The sequence below is a fragment of the Stegodyphus dumicola genome, chromosome X2 (genome assembly GCF_044657685.1).
Source record: "Stegodyphus dumicola isolate Sdum_Otavi_A_Nest chromosome X2, ASM4465768v1".
NCBI lineage: Eukaryota > Metazoa > Arthropoda > Arachnida > Araneae > Eresidae > Stegodyphus > Stegodyphus dumicola.
The window spans coordinates 18,954,433-18,980,494 of NC_140781.1; the positions used below are offsets into that span (position 1 = coordinate 18,954,433).

At 32.6% G+C, this 26,062-nt stretch overlaps 1 protein-coding gene across 1 annotated transcript in view; it reads left to right on the forward strand.

The window, feature by feature from the left end:
* LOC118185152 (uncharacterized) overlaps positions 1-26,062 on the forward strand; it is a 405,199-nt gene that overhangs the window by 375,602 nt on the left and 3,535 nt on the right. Inside the window, exons 8-12 of the mRNA XM_085810045.1 lie at positions 3,211-3,309; positions 5,223-5,384; positions 8,231-8,330; positions 12,033-12,187; positions 13,818-13,940. Of these exons, the coding sequence (XP_085666171.1) occupies positions 3,211-3,309; positions 5,223-5,384; positions 8,231-8,330; positions 12,033-12,187; positions 13,818-13,940 (639 nt within the window). The remainder of the gene's footprint in view (positions 1-3,210; positions 3,310-5,222; positions 5,385-8,230; positions 8,331-12,032; positions 12,188-13,817; positions 13,941-26,062) is intronic.

Here is a 26,062-nt window from a genome sequence, read left to right on the forward strand (position 1 = left end):
TACCTTAGTTGAAATTTTCTCAGTAGAAAAGCATAAAAAAAGCACTGAGCAGCATTTTTTTTTTTTTTTTTTGTAGAATTTAGGAAGGTACTGGGCAACAGACTTGGCCACCTAAAGTTGTACTGGGTAGCTAACTCTGTAGCACTAGTCCTATCCCTCTTCCACATCAGCTCAAGTGTTGAAAGTGTGATCGTGGTGTGATCCAATACATTGCTATTGGCTGTGGTGCGACTCTCTAGCTGGCTAAGTGTTTGAAAATACCAGCAGCTCCCTAGCCTACAGGTGTTTGAAGGTGACATGCAAAAATGTCAGACAGAAGAAAATTCGCATTAGCAGCACACCCTGTCCTTTTTGTTCAGTATTATATTCTCCGCTCCTTGATTTTAAAAGGGCAAGGTTTTTTTGCTTTATTTAATTTATTTATTGGCTGGTGGTCTGCAGGTCCGAATATTGGACTTTTGTGCTGTACTACTTGAACCAATGGACCAATGGATTGAAATGTTATTGTCAATTTCAAAAAGCTTTATACCAAAGTTCTTCAATAATGTTTTAAATTTACCACTTACGCATAATTAACCCAAAAGAAATTTTGGGAAAATTATTTAAATATCCTTTACTGTTTGCATCATATTAATTGTGCATGAGCAAATGTTTCTGCACAAACACTATAATCAGTCTGGGAAAATCTGTGGTTTGCCTATACCCAAAGAATTGTTGTGGGAGGACTTGAAAACAAGTTTAACATTGTAGATAATGTCTTTTCCTGGGTAAGACCATTCATTTAGACATTAATAAAGCAGATATAGATGAGTTAGTAAAGAAGCACAAGACCGAGCTGACCACTGTAGAACAACATAAGTTAATTGAGCAGTAGAAGAAAAAAATGAGGAAGAAAATTAAATTTCTGAGAATTTTGTTTATTAATTGTAATTGTTCTTTTTATACAAAGCATGTAAAAACAAAGGGTTTTATAAATAAAACTAACAATATCTACTTAAATGGATACTGTTGTTTTTCTCCTCCCCCCCCCAAAAAAAACGAAATTTCTAAATCTGGGAATGACTTGTTCTTCCATGAACGAAAACGAAAAACTGGCTTTTGATGAGAATGAGTTAAGCTTGTAAATCAAGGTACCACGTTACTTTGTTTTCCTTTGTTAAATGTTAGAATTAATAACATGATTCTTTTGCTGTCCGTGGAAAAGCCACTGATTCTGTAACGGAAATATGTTCCTATGATGGACATAGAAAGCAGGAGGTGAGGCTCAAACTGGTTTTTCGCATACACTCCCTTAAATCAGTGACGTACCAGCGACTTATCAAAACATTCAGTGACTTGTCATTAAGATTAATAGGTTTTGACATGTTTGGAGTAAGCATTTTGTAATTACATCGTAAATATAGGTACAGATGTGTATATTTTCTTTTTCTACAGTATTTTGGAGTCCTAAGTATGTGAAAAAATACATTTTTGAACGGAATAAAATGCTATCCTTTTTTCATTCTCAGAATAGTTTTAATTTGAGTGAATTGTTTCCACAAGTTTTCTCTAATTACATTAGAAAGAAATTTTAAACTGTTTTAAAATTAGCAGACCACTACTCAGTCTCTTTCCTTTTATTAGTGATTACATAAGAAATCAAATTCAGTTGTGTTTTGTTCAACAATATATGTGTTGAATGACAAAGATTTTTCATTCATATAATTTTTTATTACATTTAAACTTTAGTGTGATATTTTCCCATACAACTCTCTTAATTACTGACTATGAAATAAGTTTTGTATGCAATTGGCACATAGGTATTGATTTATTTACAATATTTTTGCAAAAGTAAGTGTATTTTATGTGCAAATATTGCATGAACCTTAAATTTCTGGGAAGAAAAGACTTATGTGGAAAGCCTTTAAGAATCTGGAATCAATAAGAGAAACATTTTTGGTGGAAACCTCCTGCAACAGAATGCACAAAGGTTTTTCACTTCCATGGATCACCCTATCATAAAATTTTTAATAAGCTGTTTTGATGGTGTGACATCTTCACATGATTACATCATCTTGATTATACATGGCATCTGTGCTGAATTTCAAAATGTTTCTGTATACAATTATGCACAAATATATGGTTAATAATGGAAAGAGTGACTTATTAGCATATCCATTTATATAGTTGTTAAAGGATTTCAGAATTGTGAAGTAATTTCATTTTTCAGTTAAAATATGTAAAGCGAAAGTGATTATTTTTCAGTTGTGTAAACACTAAATGAGCAAATATTATACCTCTGCTCTAAAATTTTAAATAGGGTGTATTACAGTACTATGTGGATAAAACAAATGTATTTTATTTGAAGCATTTTGATACTTGAAACATAAAAGAAAAATAGAAAATGCACTATCAAGGACACTGAAAGAAGTATAAAAATTTTATAAAACAAATTCATAATCAAAATCGCTGTTGCAAGCTATCAATACCTAACTAAGATGTGTTTTGTACGGAAATGTCACTAAACTATACAAATTGCTATTACCCATCGTGCAGTGAATGTTTTGTGCAGAAGTGTCTTTGATTTTTGATTTGTGTGGAAGTAGTACTTTACCGTTGTCAATATGACATGCCATGGATGTAAACAAAAAGACCACACTCCACTTAAATACTAAAGCGCAACAGTACTGCTTCAGCTGTGGTGGGAGGCAGGCTTTTCTATCTGTTCTTACTTCCATGGTTCGTACTAAAGCTTTTAGAAGGCAGGCCTTTAAATGAATGCAGAATGTCTTCAACTTACATTTAAGAGCCTAAAAATGTTTAGACTATTAAAAACACTGAACAAAATTTGTAAATGTGTATGTTTTTTAATTGTTTGTAAAGCAAAGCCATAAAAATATAAAAAAGTGTTTGTGAGAAACATTTATGATCAGTCTGTTTACAATGAACAAAATAATCTTAAGTATGTTTAAAGTTATCTTGAAATTCATAAAAGTATAGCTTAAATCTTGATGAATACAGAAATCAATGTATGGGTATTTAAATCCATTTTATGATGCAATAAGTGTTTTAGGAATATGAGATACCATTCATCCATTCCCATGTTGATCATTTTGGTGCATCTGTGGATTAACTTTATATTATATTTTTATATTGATAGCTGATTTTTAATCTTTTTACTAAAATGTTTGTAAAAGCAATGTCATGGGGAATTTTGTTTTTATATTTTAGATGCTAGAAGAAGTGAATAACTGGGGTTTGGACATTTTTAAAATTGATTATTGTTCTGAACATCGACCTCTTACAGCTGTTGGATACCAAATATTTAGAGTGAGTAAACGTTTATATGTTCTTACCTTTAATTACATATATGACTTAAATGAATAAACATATCTGTGCAGATGCAATAGTGTTTTAATGCATTATATTGAAAGGCATACAAGAGTGCTCTAAAATAATGCAGGAATTAAATTAGTTAATGTACACTACTGGCCACCATAAATACAACACCCTGAAGGAAGCATGCAAATAAAATGAAATTTACAACATGCATAAGCGAAGGTTAGATATGCAAATGATTAGAATTTCAGCGCAGACACACGTCATGTGCGCCTGTGGCACCACTTCAAAGTGCTATTTAAGGCATTGGATTTTTTGACTATTTCAAGTTCGGCAATTGTGTTTATCTTGTGGTTTTTTTTTCTTCAAAAAAACGATCAATTATCCCTCGTAGTAAACACTGATCATCGTTTGATCATGTATCCGAGTTCGACAGAGGAAAGATAGTGGCCTACCGAGAGTGTGAATTATCTTTGAAGGAAATTGGTAGTTGTGTTGGACGAAACCAAAACAACTGTAATGCGGATATGTGACCATTGGATGCAGGAGGGTACGATGGACTGATGTGCTCAATCGCACCTCAGTGCGCCATTTCACGTGATGACAGGAACATTGTGCACATGACAGTGTTGGATCACTCAGTCACATCACGAACCATAGCACAGCACATTCAGTCTGTAATGCATCATCCAGTGTCTGCGCGTACCATTTAACGCTGTTTACAGCAGAGTGGTCTGTCCGCAAGACATCCATTGCTTCATCTACTGTTGACGTAGAACCACAGATGGCTCTGCCGCCAATGGTGCAATGAAAAAAGGATGTGGAGAGCGGAATGGAATGAACTTTTCTTTACTGATGAGTCATGCTTCTGTCTGCGACACCGCGATGGTCAGATTCGAGTCTGGAGACACTGTCGAGAGAGGATGCTGAACAGCTACCGCCACACTGGTCCTGCATCAGGTATTATGATATGGGGGCGGTATTGGATATCACTCTCGCACTCCTCTAGTAGGCATTGCCGGTACTTTAAACAGCCAGCGCTACATCTCCAAGGTGTTGGAGCCAGTTGTCCTTCCTTACCTTCAGGGCTTATTACCACAGCCATATTTCAACAGGATAATGCACGACCACATGTGGCACACGTTGTCCAAGGGTTCTTTGTCAATTGCCAGATTGAATTGTTTCCCTAGCCGGCTCGCTCTCTGGATTTTTCGCCGATAGAAAACATGTGGTCCATGGTTGCTGAACGATTGACCCAAATTACATCCCAAGCTGCCACACCAGATCAACTTTGGTAACGTGTGGAAGCTGCTTGGTCTGCTGTATCCCAAGAACACATCCAAAGTCTCTTTGAATCAGTGCTGAGGCATGTGGCAGAAGTGATCTCCAACAATAGCGGCTACTCTGGCTACTGATTCTGGAAGGAACCACACTTCACAGAAGTCTATAAATTTAATCATTTGATACTTGGTCAACATATTATCTACTAAATAAATTTTGTTGTGATATCTCTTGTCTTTCTTGGTGTTGCAATTTGGGTGGCCAGCAGTGTATATTTATCCTGCATTTGCAATGAAGGACATTTAGGTGTCTAATTTATAATATTTTTAGATTTGATAACTGATTTTAAATGCTGTTGTTGAATGCTGAGGTTGAAATTATACATTCATTTACGCATCATTTAGAGAAAATTAAATTGTTTTGTATTTAAAAGTTAATATTATTTGTGGAGAATGTCTAGAATCCTATTAGCTGTTTTTATAGTTTCATTTTGTGTTTTGTCACGTTTATTAAAATAAATAAAAGCTTGGTACTTTCTGTTGGCTCTATTTTGTCATAATATTTTATTGAAAAATTATTATTAATTTTAATAAATCCTGATTATGTTTTTTCTCTTTTGATAGGAGCGAGACTTGTTGAAAACATTCAAAATTCCTTCCAAAACACTTTTAAATTTTCTAATGACTCTTGAAGATCATTATCTTAAAGTGCCATACCATAATCGTATACATGCTTGTGATGTAACTCAGTCAGTTCATGTTTTGTTGTCTTCCCCAGCTTTAAATGTAAGATAACTTTCATTTTTTCTAAAGGAAATTGTATTTATTTTTATGTAAGTTTCTGTAGGTGCTTATGAAATTTTAGGTGTGAAATAATGGTAAGCAATGTACTATTTCAGCATCTGAAATCATTTACAAGTGTTTGTTATTAGCAGTTTGAAATCACTTATAAACTGTAATTTTTTCTTATTATACTTGATTTGTTGCACTTTTATTCTTTTGCTTTGAGTGCCATATTTTAAAGCAGCTAATAATTTAAAGTATTAGTAGACAACTACAATTTAACACTCAGTAATTATAGTTTCTCTTTGCTTTTATTTTATTGAGCTTGTGAAGTGTTCTTATAATTTTTTTCATTTTAGTTTAGTTAATCTTTCTAGGAAGCATTGTGGTATTTTTTCATTTTGCAAGCAATCAACAAGCTTGTTGACAGCTAGTTAAAGACTTCAATAGCCTTTCTGTCAAATGAAATTAGTTTACCCCTAAGTTTTTTTCTTCCTAATTATTTTTAACTTTTTTAATTATTCAGCTCCCCCCCCCCGTAGTAAACTGTAATGGCTTTGATCTGGAGCAGATCAGAAATTTCACATTTTCAATGCTTTTATTAAATGTTAAAATGTTCAGTTTCCTTCATTTTATAAATCTAAAAACTATACAATCAGTATTGTAGCTAAGATTTCATCAGTTCACTGTCTAATGCACTATAAATGTTTAACTTTTTGTCTATTCGACTGTATTACATATTAGGGCATCAAGTTCAACATCATTTGAAGCTCAGCATGGCTACTGCAGTGAATTTATTGTCTTTGGAGGGAACAGCTAGTTTTTCCATAATTATTTTGCATCTTCATCTTGTGTCAATTCATGTGTAATTGTTTGATATTAAAGTTTACTCCCATAAGTTTTGGTAATATTACATTGATTTACAGATTTTATTGGTGAGCTAGTAGTTTTTCCCTGTATCATAAAAGACTACTGTTATTCCAATTCATTGATATAAGTTTATGTGTTTTATTAAAATCTAAGTAATAATAATTTTCTGCTGCATTTCTACCTTGCTTTTGTCCAAATGTTTTTTGTAAATGAGAACTTACCATAATTTCCGGAAGAAAGGCCGCATCAGTGTAAACACCGCACTCAAGAAAAATGACGGGAAAAAAATTAAAATTACACAGAAACGCCGCAATAGATTAAATTGCACGTGACATCGTCGTGAGCCGTATAGATGCAAAATCTCAACCTAAGTCCTGATATATGACATACCAATTAAGAAAAATGCATAAAATGAAACCATAACTCAAAAATAAATTAAAGGTAAGAAATGTGGAAAATATATTTACCTTCACGTATATACTTATATTACCCACTGAAGAAGTCCATATTTGTAATACTCAGACTATATTATAAAAAATGTTGCAACAACGAAATATTGAATTTGGATGGCAAAAGGAAATTTTAAATTTTACTTAAAAAGGAATTACAGCAAACTATACATCATATGAAGCCATCAAAATCTGATTCTTCACTATCTGAATTAAAAAGATTTAGTAAATCCTGATCTAAGTCTTCCAGATCGTCACATTCATCCTCTTGGTTTAGTCTCTTTATCTAAGGATATAATTTCAGCTTCTTTGAATCCTGCTATTATTGACGATGTTTCTACCGATTTCCACGCACTTCCTACCCGCTTTGCAACTTCTTCATAAGATGCTCTATGCATTTTACCGCTTTTGGTATACGTATGCAAGCCTTCACTCATCCAACACTTCCACCGCTTTCGGTCTTCAGCTTTGAAGGATTTATTACCTGACAAATATAACGGTTATAAGATTTTTGTCAAACCACCAGGAATTATTGCTATGGTCGTCGACAATTTTTGACATCTGGTTTTCACTGACTCAAGTAAATGAGCACGCATGGAATCCATTATCAATAACCTTTTAGTTGGAAAAAAGATTCCATACGACACTGCTAAACTTTTTGTAGCCACTCATTTTCATGCTGCACATTTTCATGTAATTGCATGGTATTTAAACTGTATTCGTGGAATAATGCAATACAAGTATGAATAAGTTTGTACCAGTCAAGGTATGGAATCAAGATCACTTGGGATCTATTTATGATTTTCTATGGCTTGGTGAGGATTTTTTGATCCACAGTGATAGATAAACTCTCATTTCCACATTAAAGTGATGTACTTACATTTCATCACCAGTAATCACCAGCTTTAGAAAATTTGGGTAAAAATTTTTTGGCCATTACAGCACTCTTTGTTCTAAAAGTGTTCCCCATTTTTTCTTTATTTTGGCTGTTAATATATACATGGCAGAAACTTAGCAGAAATCATTTTTCATCTGAAGTTTACCCATCAAATTGCATAACATGCGATAGAACAGCTTCTCATATGGTAAGCTGAAGGTTTTCATGAATGATTTTCCATGTAATCAATTTCCAAATGTGGATGGGCAGGCACATTTTGCATCATTTGTGAATGAAGTTCAATCCCATTTGGAAAAATAGTACATACATAATACTACATGCAACTTTCACATTTTTTTAACATAACTATTATGTAATTTGTCTTATCAACACTTGGTGCAGTTTATTTTATTACTATGGCTATTAGGCACTAACCAGTGTTGCTTCTTGCCTGCATTGTATACAGAAACATAATTTTTCCGTTTCTGTATTGTTTCTCTTTTAATCATAAATGTTAAAACTATAATTAATAGTTGTAATTTTCATTTAATTGTTATAGTTTAGCCTATATATCTGTAATGTGATGTACCTTTTAAAAAAATTTTTTGACACTATTTTCAAATTGCTTATTTTCTTATATGATTTTTTTACAGTCCGTTTTTACTGATTTGGAAATATTAGCTGCACTCTTTGCAGCAGCAGTTCATGATGTTGATCACCCAGGTGTTACAAACCAATACTTAGTGAACTCCAGTAAGTAGCATATAAGAAGATATTGTATTCATGTCTTTAACGGTTCATTAACCAAAATTTAACTGGCATTATTTTGCATAATATTGATGTATGATGATGGTTGATGATAATCAAGATGTCATGATACTGATGTTACTAATCAATTTCTTGTTCTTACTTATGTTGCAAGAATTATGCTAATAAATTGAGTACCGAGTTCTAAAATTATATAGTAGTTGCTTTTTGAGAGAATAGCTGTTAGAAGCACATTCTTATTATTCCTTGGTATAAATATAAAAATAGTGATTATAGAAACTTCTGTTTTCCCTACATTCAATAATAGAGGAGGAAAATATATAGAGTAACTTGGAATATAGTTTGTCTGGGTTACTGAATGTGGCAAAGCTTGCGAAGGTTTATCTGCCTGAAGGGAAAGGTGTTTTCATCAGGGGTTGTCTATGAAAAACTGGTATATTTCCTTTACACATAGGAAAATTATTAAAAAAGCCTATGTATGTATCTACATCATTTACTGCTATTTGAACATATCAGTGTTCAGTGAACTTACGTACTAGGCCACTGAAAGATTTAGAATATAGTTACCATTATGTTAAAAAGAGATGTGTGTAGTGAGACTTCTCTGTTCTTTTCCTCTTTCTTCCTGAGTATTGATTTATTGAATGCAATAAGCAGTAACTGCCTTAGATCCAATACTATGTGAAAAGTAATTAAAAGAAAACAAATAACTTATTTAAATTAACTTTAAAAATGAAGTGTCACATAATTTCAAAAAAGCTGTTTATTCAGATCTCGGATCATTCATTCTCACCACCATCATCCCTCCTAGCATAGTTTTTTTCTTTTATACTCTGCAGGCCTAAGTAACTGTTTTGTGCATGTGCCACCTCAGTCATAAGCTGTTGTGAAGATTCATGATGTGTGTGTATCATGTAGATGAACATATGACTCCATAATTTACTGCCTAAAATTTAATTAAAATAAATATTGTTTACAAAGACAAGAACATTAGAGAACAATGTACTGCAGCCATGCAGTGGGGAAGACTGACACTCTTTCTGGGTGGAACGTTGAGCTGTAGAAACTCTTCCTATATCGATTATTGATATTGGTATGATCACTGAAGATATCTCCACAGTGAACAAAGTGATAGCAGGACAAAATGACAAAAATATGTTGAATAAGTATGCATAAATGCAGTTTTCATTTGAAATCATTCATATTCATATATCAAAATACATGTGCAAAAATCCAAGAGCTGTCACAATTTGGTGTACTGTAAAATGATAATATAATAATTCAGTGCATTAGATGATGGTGCTTTGTCTTGTTGGAAAATATACATGGTAGGTCTGAAATTGATGCATTTTGATACTTTTCATAAACTTTGGGGATGGAAAAAGATTCAGATTTGCATGAAAATCTGTCAATTCAGTCAACATGAACCCAGGTTTTAAATGATCATCAGACTATCACATTTTTATCATTTATTCTTATTGCAAAATCATTTTCCTTTCTGTGTGGAACAAGATGTGGACCAGTATATGGGAGTGTGAGTGAAAATTTTACGCTATCAGTACGCAAAAACACAAGAGCAAGTTTGCAACGAGCAATTTACATAAATTGATGTATTCTGCTGAGGAAATGTTTAGAGGTAGGTTTCAGAGACTGCATTAATGATCTTAGTTGAGATATATAAGTTTAAGTTACTATGCAGAAATATCAGTGGGTATTCTAAAAGTTGTTCTGCATACTAATTCTTTGCATGAAGCATTTACGGTGGATCAAATGCCTAGGTTTTGTTTACTTGATTATAGCAAAGCACTCGAGTGCTGTCAGATGCCTTTATGGAGGACATATAAAGAGAAACTGGTTCTTTTGCACAATACTCATGGGAAAACCATGAAAATGGCCCTACAGCCAGCTGATTCACTGGGATTCAAACCCCGAATTGAACTACCAGTGTTCAGCAACTTCACTCCTCGACCACTGGTGGGCATTGAATGCCTAGCAACACAATAAGGCTAGCTTTAGTTGATGTAGAATTACCATGGACAATTAAAGGACATTTAAGAGGTCTGTGTAAATGCTCCACCAATGCATTCATCTGAGGATGATAGGAATTTAAAAGAATGCAGCTCAAATGCAGATTTGTAAGTTGTTGAAATAAGTAAGATTCAAAACTGTGTCCTCGATCTGTTATGTAATGACAGGACAGCCAAATCTAGAGATCCAAACACGAATAATTGCCTTACAGGTAGTTTCTTCAGTCATATCTTTAGCTATGAGTACTTGCGACTATCTGGTGAAATGGTCTGTTACTGCCATACAATAAGTGTACCCTACAGAAGGGGGAAGAGGGCTGATAAAATCTATATTAATATGAGCAATGATCACCAGGCCTAGAAAATGTGTTAGTAGGTGATTTTGTGGGTCTTTGAATTTTTGAACACTGGCAGTTCTGACAGGTCTCAACTGCTGTTTTTATGAATGTTTTCACATTGGGCCAAAAAATAACATCTTGTAGTCATCATTGCTGATGTGCCTGCATGAGAAATATGAATATTTTCACAAATTTTAGAACAAAAACATTTTGGGATAAGTGGAGATGAACTTATAGACATATCACAAAACAGAGTAATTTCTTGAGGAAAATGTTTCTCTAATTTAAAACTTAATTCTTTAAGCTTAGCATCTTCCATTTGTGCAAGAGACATACTATGAAAATCTACAATGTCTTTTGATATACAATCAGTTTCTATATGAGACAAAGAATCACCAATTATATTTTCAGACCTAGTTTGGTGTCCAATATCAGTAGAGAACTGTGATGGGAAATCTAAAAATCTAAATGCCTTGGTGGCATGTACATGTCAGTCTTTTGCTGAAAGGCATAATTAGAGACTTTTGATCAGTATTGATAGATAAATTCTCAAAGGTTTTCTGTCATAAGTGAACCAATTGCTTTGACTTTTGGGAAGTTCCATGTACAAAAATGCAATGGGTTCTCATTTTCCATTAGGAAGTTGCTTTAAGTAACTTCTGTTAGTGACATCAGAGGCTTCAGTCCAAAGACTTAAAGAAGCACCTGGAAGTGGATGTTTTAAGAGGGTTGCTTCTGCAAGAGCCGTTTTAGCTCTGGGGGATGGATCAGAGGATCTTCCATATCTGCAAACCTCTCAAGAAGATTTGATTTGCCAAAATTTTAGTGCCTCCATGGCACACTTAATGCTTGCAAACATCCAAGCCTTCTGTGGGATTTGAACTTGAGTTCAGCAATACAGAAGTCGATAGCATTAACCATTGGTCAGGGGTATTGAAACTGACACTATGATAAGGTTGTAATAAATTGGCTTAAAGGCTGTTGTAATAAACTGTGCATAATAAACTCTTAAGTTTAATAAACTCTTAAGGCTCAATGTTTTAGATTGGTGAGTAATTACACATTATGTGTTAAAAATCATGCATGTTATATTTTTATGTAGTTTTATACATTCTTTTAAGTGCAGACTTAAGTGATTTTATTAACCTTTTTTTGAAGAATTCAGTTAAAAATCCAGAACCTTTAAAATTTGCATATTTTTTTTGGTATAACTTTTTCTGAGTAGTTGCTAAAAATAGCTCCAGAAAAAATATAAAATGTTTGTATCTTATGGATTATTGAAATACACTTTAACCAGCATGTTTCAAATAATTATTTTTCAGGTTCTGAATTAGCACTCATGTATAATGATGAATCTGTCTTGGAAAACCATTCTTTGGCTGTTGGATTCAAGTTGCTGCAAGATGAAAACTGTAATATTTTTCAAAGTTTAACTAAGAAACAGAGACAAACCTTGAGAAAAATGGCCATTGATATGGTAATTTTTCTTATTTGTTTGTATCATTTCATTTTTTATTTGCATTATAAAACTATCTTGTCATTTTCCTCCCTCTGTCCCTTTTTATATATATTGATTTTTCATGCAGATCATTTTTATTTTGTTTTATTAGTTTTCTTACTTCTGTTGAGGTTTGCCCATCATCTTTACTGCTTAATGTTGGTGTAATGGCATTGTAAAACTGAAGTATATATTTTACAAAAGATCTTGAATTTCTGAACTCTTTCTGTCCTTAATGACAACATTTATGAATAAAGTACAAGATAGTCATAAGCTTTCCCTATATATGAAGCCCTAGTGACCTCTGTGCTCAGACAAACAAAATGAAATTTCATATGTTATTTGAAGATATTCTAGATTGTGATGTTTGAAACAACAGAGCTCTCATGGTTTATGGTTACAGTGAAAAAATTTCACAATTTTCAAATGGTAACACCTACTTTTTCTCCTGTGCAAATTATCAGCACATTTAACACCATAAATAATGCTGAAATGATACACATATAATGAAAATTACTGAAGAGTATTTTTAAGGACTATAGACAATGTAAGAGAGTTGAGGGAAAAAAAAAAAAAAAACTTTCATTGGAATTACAAGTTTTCAACCTGCCCTCCTTAGCAGACAATAATGCCTTGTATGTGGGAGATTGTTGACAACAATAACAAATATAACATAGCAGGAGGAATCTGTATAACTTAACGTTTTATGGTATCTTTCAATTCGGATATGTCTTGTGGGTCTGATGTGTAGACCTTCAATTTCAGATAACACCAGAACTAGAAATCTATTGGGGTGAGGTTAGGGGATCAGCTTGGCCACAAAACTGCAAAGTTTATTCTACAGCATTGTTATATACCAAGTATTTGTGATGGAGCGTGTTTTCATACCTATGAAAGAGACCTCTTCAAAGAAGCATGCACCGACAACAAATGTGCTGGTGATGCCATACCGCACAGTTACTTTACCTTCATGTGAAGGTGCAAGTGCCACATCATGATTTTCATCAGCTCACCGAACTTAGTTCTTGGAGTTTATGTTCCCAGTTAATGCACCTTATCCATCCATAATATCCACAGCAGCCATGCCATCTCTTGATCATATCTGAGGAAGAAAATATTCACACAGTTAACAAGCTGTTGCTGATCTCCAGGTTGCAACATCTGAACATACTGGAAGCAGTAAGGAAACTTCTGCAGAAGCTAAGTGGTAGCTACGAAATGCTGATTTTGGGAATTAAATATTAGATAAAGGAGCAATCATTATTCAGTTTGTAATTGGACAACACAAAAGGAAGATTTATTTATTTTTTTTTTAAGATTCATAACCATCTAGAGTATTAAGATCATTTACATAAAATTATGACTGTTAAGAAACTGTAGAATGTATAATTTATGTATTGGTTCAGTATTTAAGGAAATAAAACTTGTAGCCATGATTTTCAAACACTCTGTATAATTTATAGTTATAATATGAACATATATTACCTACCTATACAGTTATTTACTTTGTCTAAGCTCTCTCTCATTCAATTTTTTGAAGTTTTTCTTTGTGTTTTGTCCTTTACTAGATGGACTCAGTATTTCTAAAACAATCATAATATGATTGCAGGTGCTTGCAACAGATATGTCCAAGCACATGTCACTTTTAGCTGATCTAAAAACTATGGTTGAGACAAAGAAAGTAGCTGGATCTGGAGTTCTTTTGCTTGATAATTATACTGAAAGAATACAAGTTAGTATATTTATATCATGTTTGTTTTTTTAATTTAAGAATTTTTAAAAAACATTCTTTTTTCAGTGTAAGCAAATTCTTCTCCCAAAAGCACTCTGAGAACTTATCTTAAAATTCTTCTCAGTACTCTTATTTTCACCCTCTTCTTTTCTTTTACATACAAAATTACGTAAATTCTCTAGGTTCTGCTTTCTGTTAGGGTAATAAAATGCACCAAGTTCTTGATCTTATCAGGCTAAAATTCCTAGAAAATTCATAACATTCCTTTCAAAATTATATCCAGAAAAAGCTAAAAAAGAGAGTATAAACAACTTATTGTGAATATTTTTGGTCCATTGGTCATTCTTTAATTTATCTTTCTGCTAAAATTTTTCAAATCTCTTAGATAATTAGATTAAATTTAGATAAGTTTCTTCCCATTCATCAAGATATGACAACTTTAGTGAATGATTTTAAGTATTTCTCTAAAATTAATGCCAATTTGGAATTGATTTAGAAGTCTATTGTTGGTATGCTTCTCTTACATATACTGATAGGGTATGCCATGGACTTTCTTTAATTAGTTTGCTATTGTATTAAAATATAAACTCATCTCTTGTACTAAAGTATACCAAATAATATTAAAGGATGCCTGGGATATTTTGCATCACGTACAAAATTGTGTACTATCTGGCAGAGCCAAGTCTAGATATTTTTCACATGACGCAAAGTGGTAAATTCACATTCCTTCAAATTAACTATATCTGTACACCTCTATATTCATCACAAGTATATGTTTCATATAACTGTTCTCATATTTTTAAATCGTAGCTTTATATATTCTGAGAAATGACATAAGCAAAGCTTTATAATTTTTAACATTAAAAAACCTTTTTGATAGAAATGAATAATACTGAAATAACAGAAATAGTAATAGCCCATATTATTGTAATATGGCAAAATAGAAGAATTCTATCTGCGTAACAGGAGCAATGACTTCATGGAGCACTCTGCAAAGGGAATACCTATGTTTGACAGTTTTTCTTCACAAAGTGAATATCTTACCTAAGTATTCATTACCTTATGTTTATAGAATGTTCTTTCCGATCTCTCTTTAGTTAAAATATTTTTAATTTCAGCTTTGAAATTGCATAATTGTTAAATTAAGCTGCATTCACAAATTATCTTTAAAAGATATAAACACCCGACTACTTCAAGTTGGAAGTTTCATGACTTTTAAAATTAAATAGAAAGCAGTAATATCTGTGTAATGTTTGTATGCTTGTTTAATTCATATGACGACATTCAAAGCTTACAATACCTGTCTGCCTAAGGAAAGAATGCTTTCATGCAAGAATTTCTAAGGGACAGTGGTTCACATTTACATTACACCCTAAAGAAAACATGGAAACCTCCAAGCAGCTGTACCATTCCCCGACATTTGAACACAAGTTAATCATTGTATTAGGTTGTCTGGAAAATAATGCTGGTTTTTAACCTATATCTTTAAAGTATCATAACTGAAAAACAATTTTATTAATCAAAATAAGCACCAGCTGAATCAATGCATTTTTGCCAACAAGATATAAGTTCATTTATTCTGGTAAAATAATATTCTGGAATTCTGGACGCGATAAAGTTGTTAAAGGAGTTTTTGGCCTCATCTTGGTTTCTGAAGCATTTCTGCTGTAGAAAGTTATCCAGATGTTTGAAAAAGTAGTAATCGGTCGGCGAGAGGTCAAGCAAGTATGGGGGAAGAGGGAGACTCTCGTATCCTAATTCATTCGATTTCTGTAGGATGGGTTGCATGACATCCAAGCATTGTTTTGGAGAACTGGCCTCTTTCTGTTGACCAATGCCGAGCACATGCATTGCAATTTTTGGTGCATTTTGCCGATTTGCCAACAGTACTTATCTGCCGTAATCATTTTGCCCAGATTAAGGAAGCTGTGGTGGATGAGACCGGCCGCAGATCACCGAACAGTCACCATCATTTTCTTTTAGAGCAAATTTGGCTTTGGAAAGTGTTGTGGTGTCTGATTGCGGTCCAACCACTGAGCCAAACATTGCTGGTTCTTATAGAGAATCCATTTTTCATCATAACAATTCAAGAAAAAGGTCATTTTTATTGTGAAGAAGAAGAGTAGAAGGCACTTCAACATTGCAATTTTTTTTATTTTCACTCAATTTGTGTGGCACTCACTTATCGAGCTTCTTTGACTTTCCTATACAATTCAAGTGATCAGAAATCATTGTTTTGCTTATGCCAAGCTCCTCAGCAAGCTCTCGAACAGCTGTGCCGGGGTTTGTTTCAACTAGTCTTCAAATCGTCGTCATCAACAGCTGAAAGCATCAGCATCCATGACCCTCTTGATCTTCCAGGTCAAATTCTCCATCGCGAAACTTTTGGTACTACCATAGAACTGTAGATTTTATTAACACTTTTCTCGTCCCATACTTCGCTGACATTTCGAGCCGTTTGTGCTGCGCTGCAGTCTAGCTTGTACTCATAAAAGTAAATTTGCCGAAAATCCCGTTTTGACATCTAGAAAAAAACACCTAGTAAATATTTTTTTAAATAATTTTGGAACAAAATGATTATTATAGAAATATAAAGTAAAAAAAAGCTTCAAAATGATATATAATCCAATGTAATTCAAAGTATTTTTGTTGCTAAAAATATACAGGAAAGATAAACAACTGCAAAAACCTGCATTATTTTCCGGGCAACCCGATCTTAATCCTCTGAGCAGCATGACCGGCTTTATCTAGTCATGAGATTGTTTGTCACGTGGTACATATTAGCATACAATTTAAGGTATTTTGCTTTCCTTTTTCCTTTCATAATATAAATGTTATCTTAGTGAATGTAAGTTTATAGAGACCAAAATAAATAATTATACAAATTTAGCAAAAGTGCTGTTTAACTACAGATCTTCCTGAGAAATCAAAAATCCTGTGCCACTCAGAGGGTTAAAATGTCAGCTGTATGTACTGCTACTGTTTTTATTGGATTAATTTTTTTTTTCCTGTTTCTTGCAATATTAAATTCCAAGCATTAATTATTTTCAAGTTTTTTTGGTATAGTACCAATTAATCCATATCATAAAATTTAAATAATGAGTAGAATTAGGAACAAGTACTGATAGATATTAAAAAAATGCAAGTCCACATCACTTGAGAAAGTTTAGAGGAAAAAAGCAAGCCTTTAAGCATATTAAAATTTTGAAAATTAAGAGTAGTTAGTGAGAGTAGAACCTGTGACTTGATGACATGATAAACATTTTAAATATCCATTGCAGAATTTTATGTGTGGGAACTGGTGTAATTGTGGTAGTGGAGAGATAAATAATGAGGATCCCCTCAGATGATAGAAGTTAACGTCAGAAATCGTATGGTATTTTAAGCATACCTATTATACTGTGATGAATTCAGACCTCTAATAGCTCTTACATTTTAGATCACAAGAAGATGCCGTACTGTTGGCCAGTAATAGATCTTTGTTGTTTAGCTGAGGTAGGAATTGCAAAGTCTTAAGTAGGAATACTCTGAAGTGCAAAATTATGTCTGTTGAATTGTAGAAAATAAATTTTGACTAAGACTTTAATTAATATGCCAATGTTTTTAATGTGTAGGTCTGAATGAATAACATCATTGCAGATTTACCACGGTATATTATGAGCTAAGTGTAAGGTTTTGCTTTGAAAGGTTTTCAGTATTACTATATGTGTCTTTGCAGCAGTACTCCAGATGGTACATACATACATGGAAATTGGTCTCAAAATCAATGTATAGAGAAGATCTTTTTTTAATTGACAGACTGCTCTTTTGTGCTAAAAATGGGAATATCTAGGATCTAACTGTTTTCACTTTTTTAGCACTGTACTGAATATGAAGAAGCCCGATTAATTTGAAAGAGGATCACACCAAGATACTTATATGAACTACACCAGCGGATGTGATTCTCAAAAAGCTTTAAATTAACAGTGGGGCAAGTAAAAGATGACTGAGAAGGGAGGCTTTGAGTTTTTTGGCCAGATCAGTGGTCAAACTGTTCTAAGCAATAGGTTTTCTGTTTCATACTTTGTTGTTCCTAGATTTGAAGTGCAAACAGTATTTCTAGTTGATGCCATGAGGTCAAGAACTGATGGCACACTTCATAGGGTTTAGTACAATCTCTCGCCTGATGAGGCAAATATAAATGCATTTCTAGGAAAGATTACAGGCTTCAGAGCTGTGAAAAAAAGTCCTGATAGCATTGAGAAGGACCTTTGCTGCCTCTGAAAATCTCAATTTTAACCTCAGTTTATAGAAGTTTCATCACTCAGTAAATTTCATCCACCTTCATGCTGTTGTGTATTTGCTCTCAGAAGAGCAGCAGCCGTCTTTTGCTCTTGTAACGTTTCAGTTGTAAAATCTTGGGTACAGAAAACCTAGCACCTCGATTGCAGTCTGTACAACTTTGATCAGGGTTACAGAAAGAAGCCCTCAAATCATGAGTTTTAGTGGGTGCTCACTTTTGAGATTGTGAGATATTATATTAAATTTTGTTATCAACAAGCAAATGCATGAAAGCATCGTAATCTGCTTCATTTGATATAGTTAGTTTTCATATTTCTGTTGATGAGATTCAGCCGGCGGTGACAATTTTAATTAGCGAAACAGAAAGAACCAGTCTACCCTTGGCTTGATGTGAATTAGAAAAAAGGAACTGGGGTTTGGATGGAGAATTCTCAAATAGTTGCTGAGTGAGTATTGGCGCCAAATCTTACATTCTTTGGAAGACTGAAATTGATATGAGACAAGTGTGTAGTTATTATTCTGGGATTTTCATTATTTGTTAAAAATTTTTATTATTAGGTGCTTGGTGGGCTTAGTGAATTTCTGTGAGTCTTGGATTCTGATTCTTTTTCTTTTTGATTCAGGATTAGTATAGAAGATGGCCAGAATAGGATTTTGATTTGAAATCTAGTTTTCAATATTGTGATTAGTTTTTTGTTGTTTGTGGATAATTTTTTTGGCATTAGGGGTAACTGAAGCATTGATTTTCTCATTTATTGATGTAATTTTAGCCAGATATTTGTCTTCTGTAATAGGTAGAGTAAATAAGGGAATGCCTATTTTCACAAAATTGATTGTCACTGTTGTAAAATCCTAATTTAAAAAAAAAAAAAAAAAAAAAAACACGTTTTTGCTTGACTTGGTTCAGTTGTCTTGGTTGAGATATGTTTCAATATAAAATTTATTACTAGTTTGATTTTCTTTGTTATTTTGCATAAATATCTACAAAAATGTTTTGTACTTTTATGTTTTTCCTTTTGTGTTGCAAATGTAACTTTTTTGGGGAACATTTTCGATTCACCGCATGCATTTATATATGGTTGCTTGTAATTCAGCCTAAAAATAAATAGTTCTGTTTTATATAATCATGTATTATGTTCACATCAAAAGAGTAATTGTTTAACATCAGTTATATTATGAACTTTCAAGGATGTTAATTTTGTATTACTTTAAAATTGCATTTAATCGAGCCAGAGCATTCTATTTATTGATACAATTCCATGTTTAATAATCATCCTGGAGTTGATTGTTTAGCCATCTCTTCATTGTTTGGGGTCTTGCAATCATAGTTTCTTCATTTGGAACTGTTAAGTCCATGGCTATTTAGCAAAGTCCATGGAGGATGGCTGAGATGAGGAGATTTTCTTCTTGTTAGAAGTAGTAACTGCTACTAATGGCTGAGGTGGGGAGATTTCCTTCTTGTTAAAAGTAGTAACTGCTACTATTCTCAGGAGTGAAGCTTTTTGCATCGTCATATTATTCTTTGAAACAGGAGTATTATTAAGGGAATTACTCTTGAGCTCAGAGCATTTGAATCCACATTTGAACTTCTTCATCAGTGTCCATGACACAAATTCAATTGAAGGGAATGACAGTATTAAATTTGATGTAATTAACATGCATAAAAAATTTTAACATGTCCTTCAAGATGTTATTTTCAGCCTGTTGCAGTGATTTAATGTTTAATAATTTTATAACTTTGACCCAGTAATTTAAATGTTAAGTAATAAAATGAGGTGAAAGTTACATAAAATATTATATATTAATTTTTCTGTTTCACATTAACTACTAAATAATTTTATGTCATTAAATTTTCAGTTTGATTTGATTAATTGGTCAAGAAGGTAGGCAAGGGCAGCATGTTTGAGGGGAAAGATTTTATGGAGATTTTCTAAGAAAAATTGGCTTGTATGCACATTTTACTTGAGCAATGACAAGGAAGCATGTTCACTAAAATTTGAGCAGAGTCAAACTACTAGTGTGCAGTGGGTTTTCTGCTTAACCACTGGTGCCCAAATAAGTCTTTACTTGTAGAGAATTGCCGAAGTTTTTTAACTTAGCTCTTATGTTATTAAAAATTATAGTAGAAACTTTTATATTTTTTGTTATGGTTACATTGATAAAACAATGTATATGTACTATCATTATTAGCAAGATTAGGTACATTTTTTTTTTTTTTCATGTTACTAATAACAGTAAATATTGGTGTTTTTGCAGTCTTAATACTGGTTACCTTAGAATATGGCAAAATGTTTTGCCTTAATTCTTCTGCCTCAAAACTCAGAACTTGAACCTCCTTGCTTGAATCTATGTACTATCATTATTAGCAACATGAGGTATTTTTTTTTTTTTTATGTTACTAATATCGGTAAATATTGGTGTTTTTGCAGTCTTAATACTAGTTACCTTAGAATATGGCAAAATGTTTTAATTCTTCTGCCACAAAACTCAGAACTTGAACCTCCTTGCTTGAATTTTAAAGGATGAAAATTTTGTTGTTGTTCCATTTTAAATAATAGAACAAGTTGGACAGTCTTATCTTTGCTTTTTACCTTCCTCTCACAACAGAATACGAAATTAAGGTGCCAATTCTTTCCATTTGACTAGCAATAATTATAGCTATTCTATGAATGACTAGAAATGAAACAAACTAATCAGTTCTGACAGAAAGTAGAGTTTAAATTACATTAGAAGAAAACCTCAAATTGTAGGTTTATATAACAGCTAATTTTGTAACAAAAGAATATGATAGTAGTGTACATTTGATATTAGACCTCTGTGCTTAATCTTGCAATGCCAATCCAATAAAATTTTGTATGTTAGGCTTGCTGAAGCAAATATTAAGTGACAGTTAGTGAACTCTAGAAAGCATGTCCGTATCCAGAATATCGGGACGCCCAGTATCCAGAATGATCCAAAATCCGGACCTCAAAACCGCCAACGTTTTTTTGAAATGCTTTATGCATGCACATATAATCCCCCCCCCCGTAGATAAAACGTGTGTAGTGTCGAAATTCTTAATTTCCCTTTGGCACTAAAGCACTAAATGAATACTTCATTATTGAAGAAACAATAATTTTGCATAAATTTGTGTAATCAATAATTTGGCTCCATAGCTGCTTATTTGCTTGGCATATATCTCAAACCGAAACATTTTTGCTTTCATCAACACATGACCACTTGAGTAATGACTCATGCAGTGATGATCAAATATTTTTTTTTTTTTTTTTTAGTATTTTTTATATTAGTTCAAAGAGTAAGGTAACCTTTTATCTTGACATTCTTACTCTTGGCAATGATTACAAATTTAAATTAAATGTGGTAAGAAATATTGAGGAGAAACATTTAACAAAAATTTCTTACCATACACTAAAAATAGATTTTGTTAATGATACTCATAGTCCAGCAGATTTCATTTAGTGCTATTTGAATGAAGAATAACTTATTTGTCTTTCACAAAAACTCAGAACTGGTGCCAGAGTTTGTATGGCCACACTAGGCGGAAAAAGTTAGGGAAGACAAGATGTTTGGAATTTAGAGAAGCACAGAGCAACAAAATAACAGGATGAAAATATTTTTAGAATTTGCAGAAAACACTGGGATCCAAAATTTAGGGGCCGCAAAAATTTAGAACTTAGGGAGGTGCTAGCAGAATTTAGGACCCGCAGAGGCAGCATCAGGTGGTATTAGCACTGGTACTCAATAAACCTTAAGTATACGTGGAAATTATTCAGGATTCACATAAGCCTTAAGCATGTGCAAGGAATAGACGTAAGTATAATGAATAACTAAACCAATACAATCGGGCTTAATTGCTTCAGTGCAAGATAGAAGCAAGACAAAATTTAGTGGAAAAACTTGTATTTCATCACCAATGTCATAATATATAGCGGATGCTATTAAGCTAGGCTAAAATTATGGTGTACCGATTCCAAGGAATTTCAGCCAATATAGAAGATCGTGGTGTTCCTTAACTTTCTGATTTGATTTTGTTCAATTATTTTTGCAGGCTGTTTTTATTACAGCAACTTGATGAAAATTAAAGTTTCAACTTTAGATCATGTCAAAAAAAGTTTCTGATTCTGGAGCTGCAACAGGATCTACAAAGCGAAAGCATGTTTCGAAGTTTATTAAACAAAATGTGGAAATGCGGCAAAAAATGGAAGGTATATTTGTCTCAAAATTATGCGAGGACTATGGCATTCGAAAGTCAACTGTGTATGACATAAGAAAACAGAAAAAGGAACTTTTAGAATTTTTTGTGGATTCCGACACTCCACTTGCAATGAATAAAGGAAAAATATTCATTATGCTAAAAGTGAAGATCGTGACAGAGTGATAATTGAATGGATCAGACAGCATCACAGTGTGGACATGCTGTTGACGGGTCAAATGCTAATGGCGCAAGCTAAAATATTTCACTAAGAAATGAACTTAAAAACTGAGTTCATATAGTCGACAGGTTGGTTAACCAAATTTAAAAATCGACATGGTGTAAGGCAATTAAGAATTTCAGTTAAAAAACTTCAGCTGATACTGAAGCTACTGAAATATTTGCAGATGAATTCATTGAACTTGTCAATAATTAAAAGTTACATCCAGAAGAAATTTACAATGCTGAAGAAACTGGTCTTTTCTGGCAATACATACTTAGCAACCTCTATAGAAAAGGCTCATGTCAAAGATTCCGAAGCTGACTAGCAATTTTTGCATGTGCAAATGTGGCAGGAACGCACAAGTGTAAACTTTTCATAATCAGAAGAAATGCACGACCTCAAGCATTTAAAAGAGTAAAGACTTTCCTGTTATATGTCGTGCAGATAAAAGAACATGCATGACACAAGTGTTAATGAATGATTGGTTTGAAAATCTTTTCATACCCGATGCTCGGCAGAATTCGGTTAGTTTATCTTATAACGCAAAAATTGTCGTGATTGTAGACACCTATACAGCTCATACTTCACTTAAAGTTTTAGTGAAAGCTTGAAAGCTAATGTATCCGTATTATTCACTCCTCCAAATTGTAGGTCAATCATTCAGCCTATGAATATCAGAATAGTGCGTGCGCAGAAATGGAAATATAAGAATTCAAATTTTTTAAATCCATGTTAAATTTCTTGAATAATAGCACGACTAATTCGAGAATTTTTTTAATATTTTAATGTAAAATTTGCTTTGTGGGAGGATGTCTCTCCAGATACTTTCAAAATATGCTTGGCATAATTTATGGCCAGCTAGCATATTTCGTGGTGAGGTTGATAAATATGATAGCCATGAATGTGAAGGTTTTCGTATATTGCAAACCAAAGGTTAAATTTTCCAATTAATAATATTTTTTTAAAAAAAAAGTGGAGAAGCAGTAATAAATGAAGATGATATATGAGAAGTTTTTCATTGCATTGTCATTGCCCCAATTATCAATCAATTAATGGATGGCGATATCTGTAGTATGGTTCTAAATCCAGAAAATACCACTATCGAGAGTGCAGAAAGTGACAGACAGGTTACTGGAAATGAAAAAATTTCAATTGACAAGTTAGTCGGAATTCTTGACATAGCAATTACAGGACTTGAACAGTGGAACTTTCTAACTGAATAAGAAATTAGGTCTGTCTACGGAATTAAAGAGATAATATTAGCACAAAAAAACAAACCACTTAAAGAACTTACATTTAAAGAAAAGTTTAATAAACTAAACAAATAAATATTAAGTTTTTTTTCTAAATTTTGTTACCCTTTAGTTCATAAATGCTTCATTATTTCATAAATGATGATTTCATAATTATAATTTTATAATTTCTGTATGCCATCTCATAAGCGTTAAACTGATGATATGGGACTTTGTATTGTATATAGTTTATGAATTACTGATTTCATCTAACAATATGAGAAATATGTTTACATGTGTAACAAACACCTCTAAAAACATTGTAAAATTAAACTATATACATTCAGCTAATTAATACTGAGATGTAATAGTAAAATGCCATAGGAAAAATTTTGTAATTTGATATTTTTGATTACACAATGAAAACTAATTGTGAATGTAAATTAATTAGCACTAATTATTTATGTCAGTTCTGAGCAGTTAAGACGGAAGCATAAATAATCAAAATGTAAATGGGAGAGGAACATGTCAATGTAAAATTAGACAAAAAAGCAATGTTAGATTGGGATAGATTTGGTATAGCTAGAAGCTTAACCATAATTTGACTTTAGTTTTATATAAATTATCCACAAAGCTTCTTTGTTTGATGAGGGTAGACCTTTTTTACACCTTTAATATTCAATAAAATGTATCTTTAGTTAATGACATTAAATGCAATCCAGTTCTTCACAGTTTAAAATTAGAATATCATAATTTTTATACTTCAGTACTATTTTATTCAATTGATGATGCTGTTTTTGCTTTGCATCGTGCATTAATTTCCATATAAAATAATTGTTGCTTCTCCCACCTTTGCAAAAAAATTTTGCTTCAGAAGAAGATGGACTTGTTTCTGATTTCTCAGAATTGATGCAACTTTATTGAAAAGCTACACCTATTTAAAATTGCTTTTTTGCCTAAGTATAAGTCAAAATATAGCTGTGTAAAATTACAATTGTGCATGGCTACCACAAAAAATTAACACTTCTGAAGTTTTAAATGAACATCATACAGAAGTAATGTTTTTAAGAGTTTAATTAAAATATTAAATTTTACATAGACTATTTTTTAGAAAAGCATTTTTTATTTTATTTTTGCTTTTGACAATCAAGGCGACTTTTTTCAGACAGTGCAGTTAAACACTGTTCAAAACAATGATGTCATTAAAATGAAATTCTGTTTATTCACCTATATAGTGTTAAAGCTTGTATACATATTCCACTGTCCTTCCTAATGACTTCATCATGAATTGGATGTCTTTCCTTGAAGCTGTAATAAATAGGAATATGTTAAAATTTAGAAGCAGAACAAATTCTGAATTTCTCGCATCTGAATCTCTTAAGGTTCTTGAGTCTTTTGAATCCTGCATATTAAGAGTAGTAAGAAAGAATGAATGTAAGAAAAACCTTTTGCTCAATATTAACAGTGCCTAATAAAAACAAAATCTGAAATTTTTATTTAATGAAAAATGAATGAGTAATCTCACCAATGATTTGAGTTTTATAACTTTTAACGGGTTTTTAGGTTTAAATTCAGAAGATTCAAACAGGGGGAGGGTAGAGCATTCAGATTTTCGAGTCTTCACTTTCTTTATATGATTCTCAAAATGTGAATGTCTCATTTTTATTAAAAATCTATTGAAATACCAAACAAATAAAATTATAAATACTTCAGAAATACAGAAAGCTTGAAACAGAACCAGCACATCGTAGAGAACAAAAACCTGTACGAATATTCCTATGGAAAATTCCAGAACTTTGAAGTGTTTCATTTGATAAAAATACATTTTATTTACATATCATCGGATCTGTGTTCATTCAATATATTACGAACCCCTACTCATGCAACAATTTTGGTGTCAGGAGTGGGGTTGAATGCCAGTGGCAAGAGTAATGGATGAGCAATGAAGACAGCTGCTGGCAGTCTTCACGAATTGGTCTTTTTCTTCTTAAGTATGTGGTGAATATTTTATGTTTGGTGCTAAATTTGCTATTTAATTTAAATATGTACTGTGGTTAAACAGTATTATGGTTTATTATACTAAATTTAATATAGTTTGTACATCATGGTCATTGTTTTTTCATCTTCCTTCATTATCCTTCTTGTATTTATCTGCTATCTTCTCGTGAGCCGTAATGTCAAGAATATCTGATCA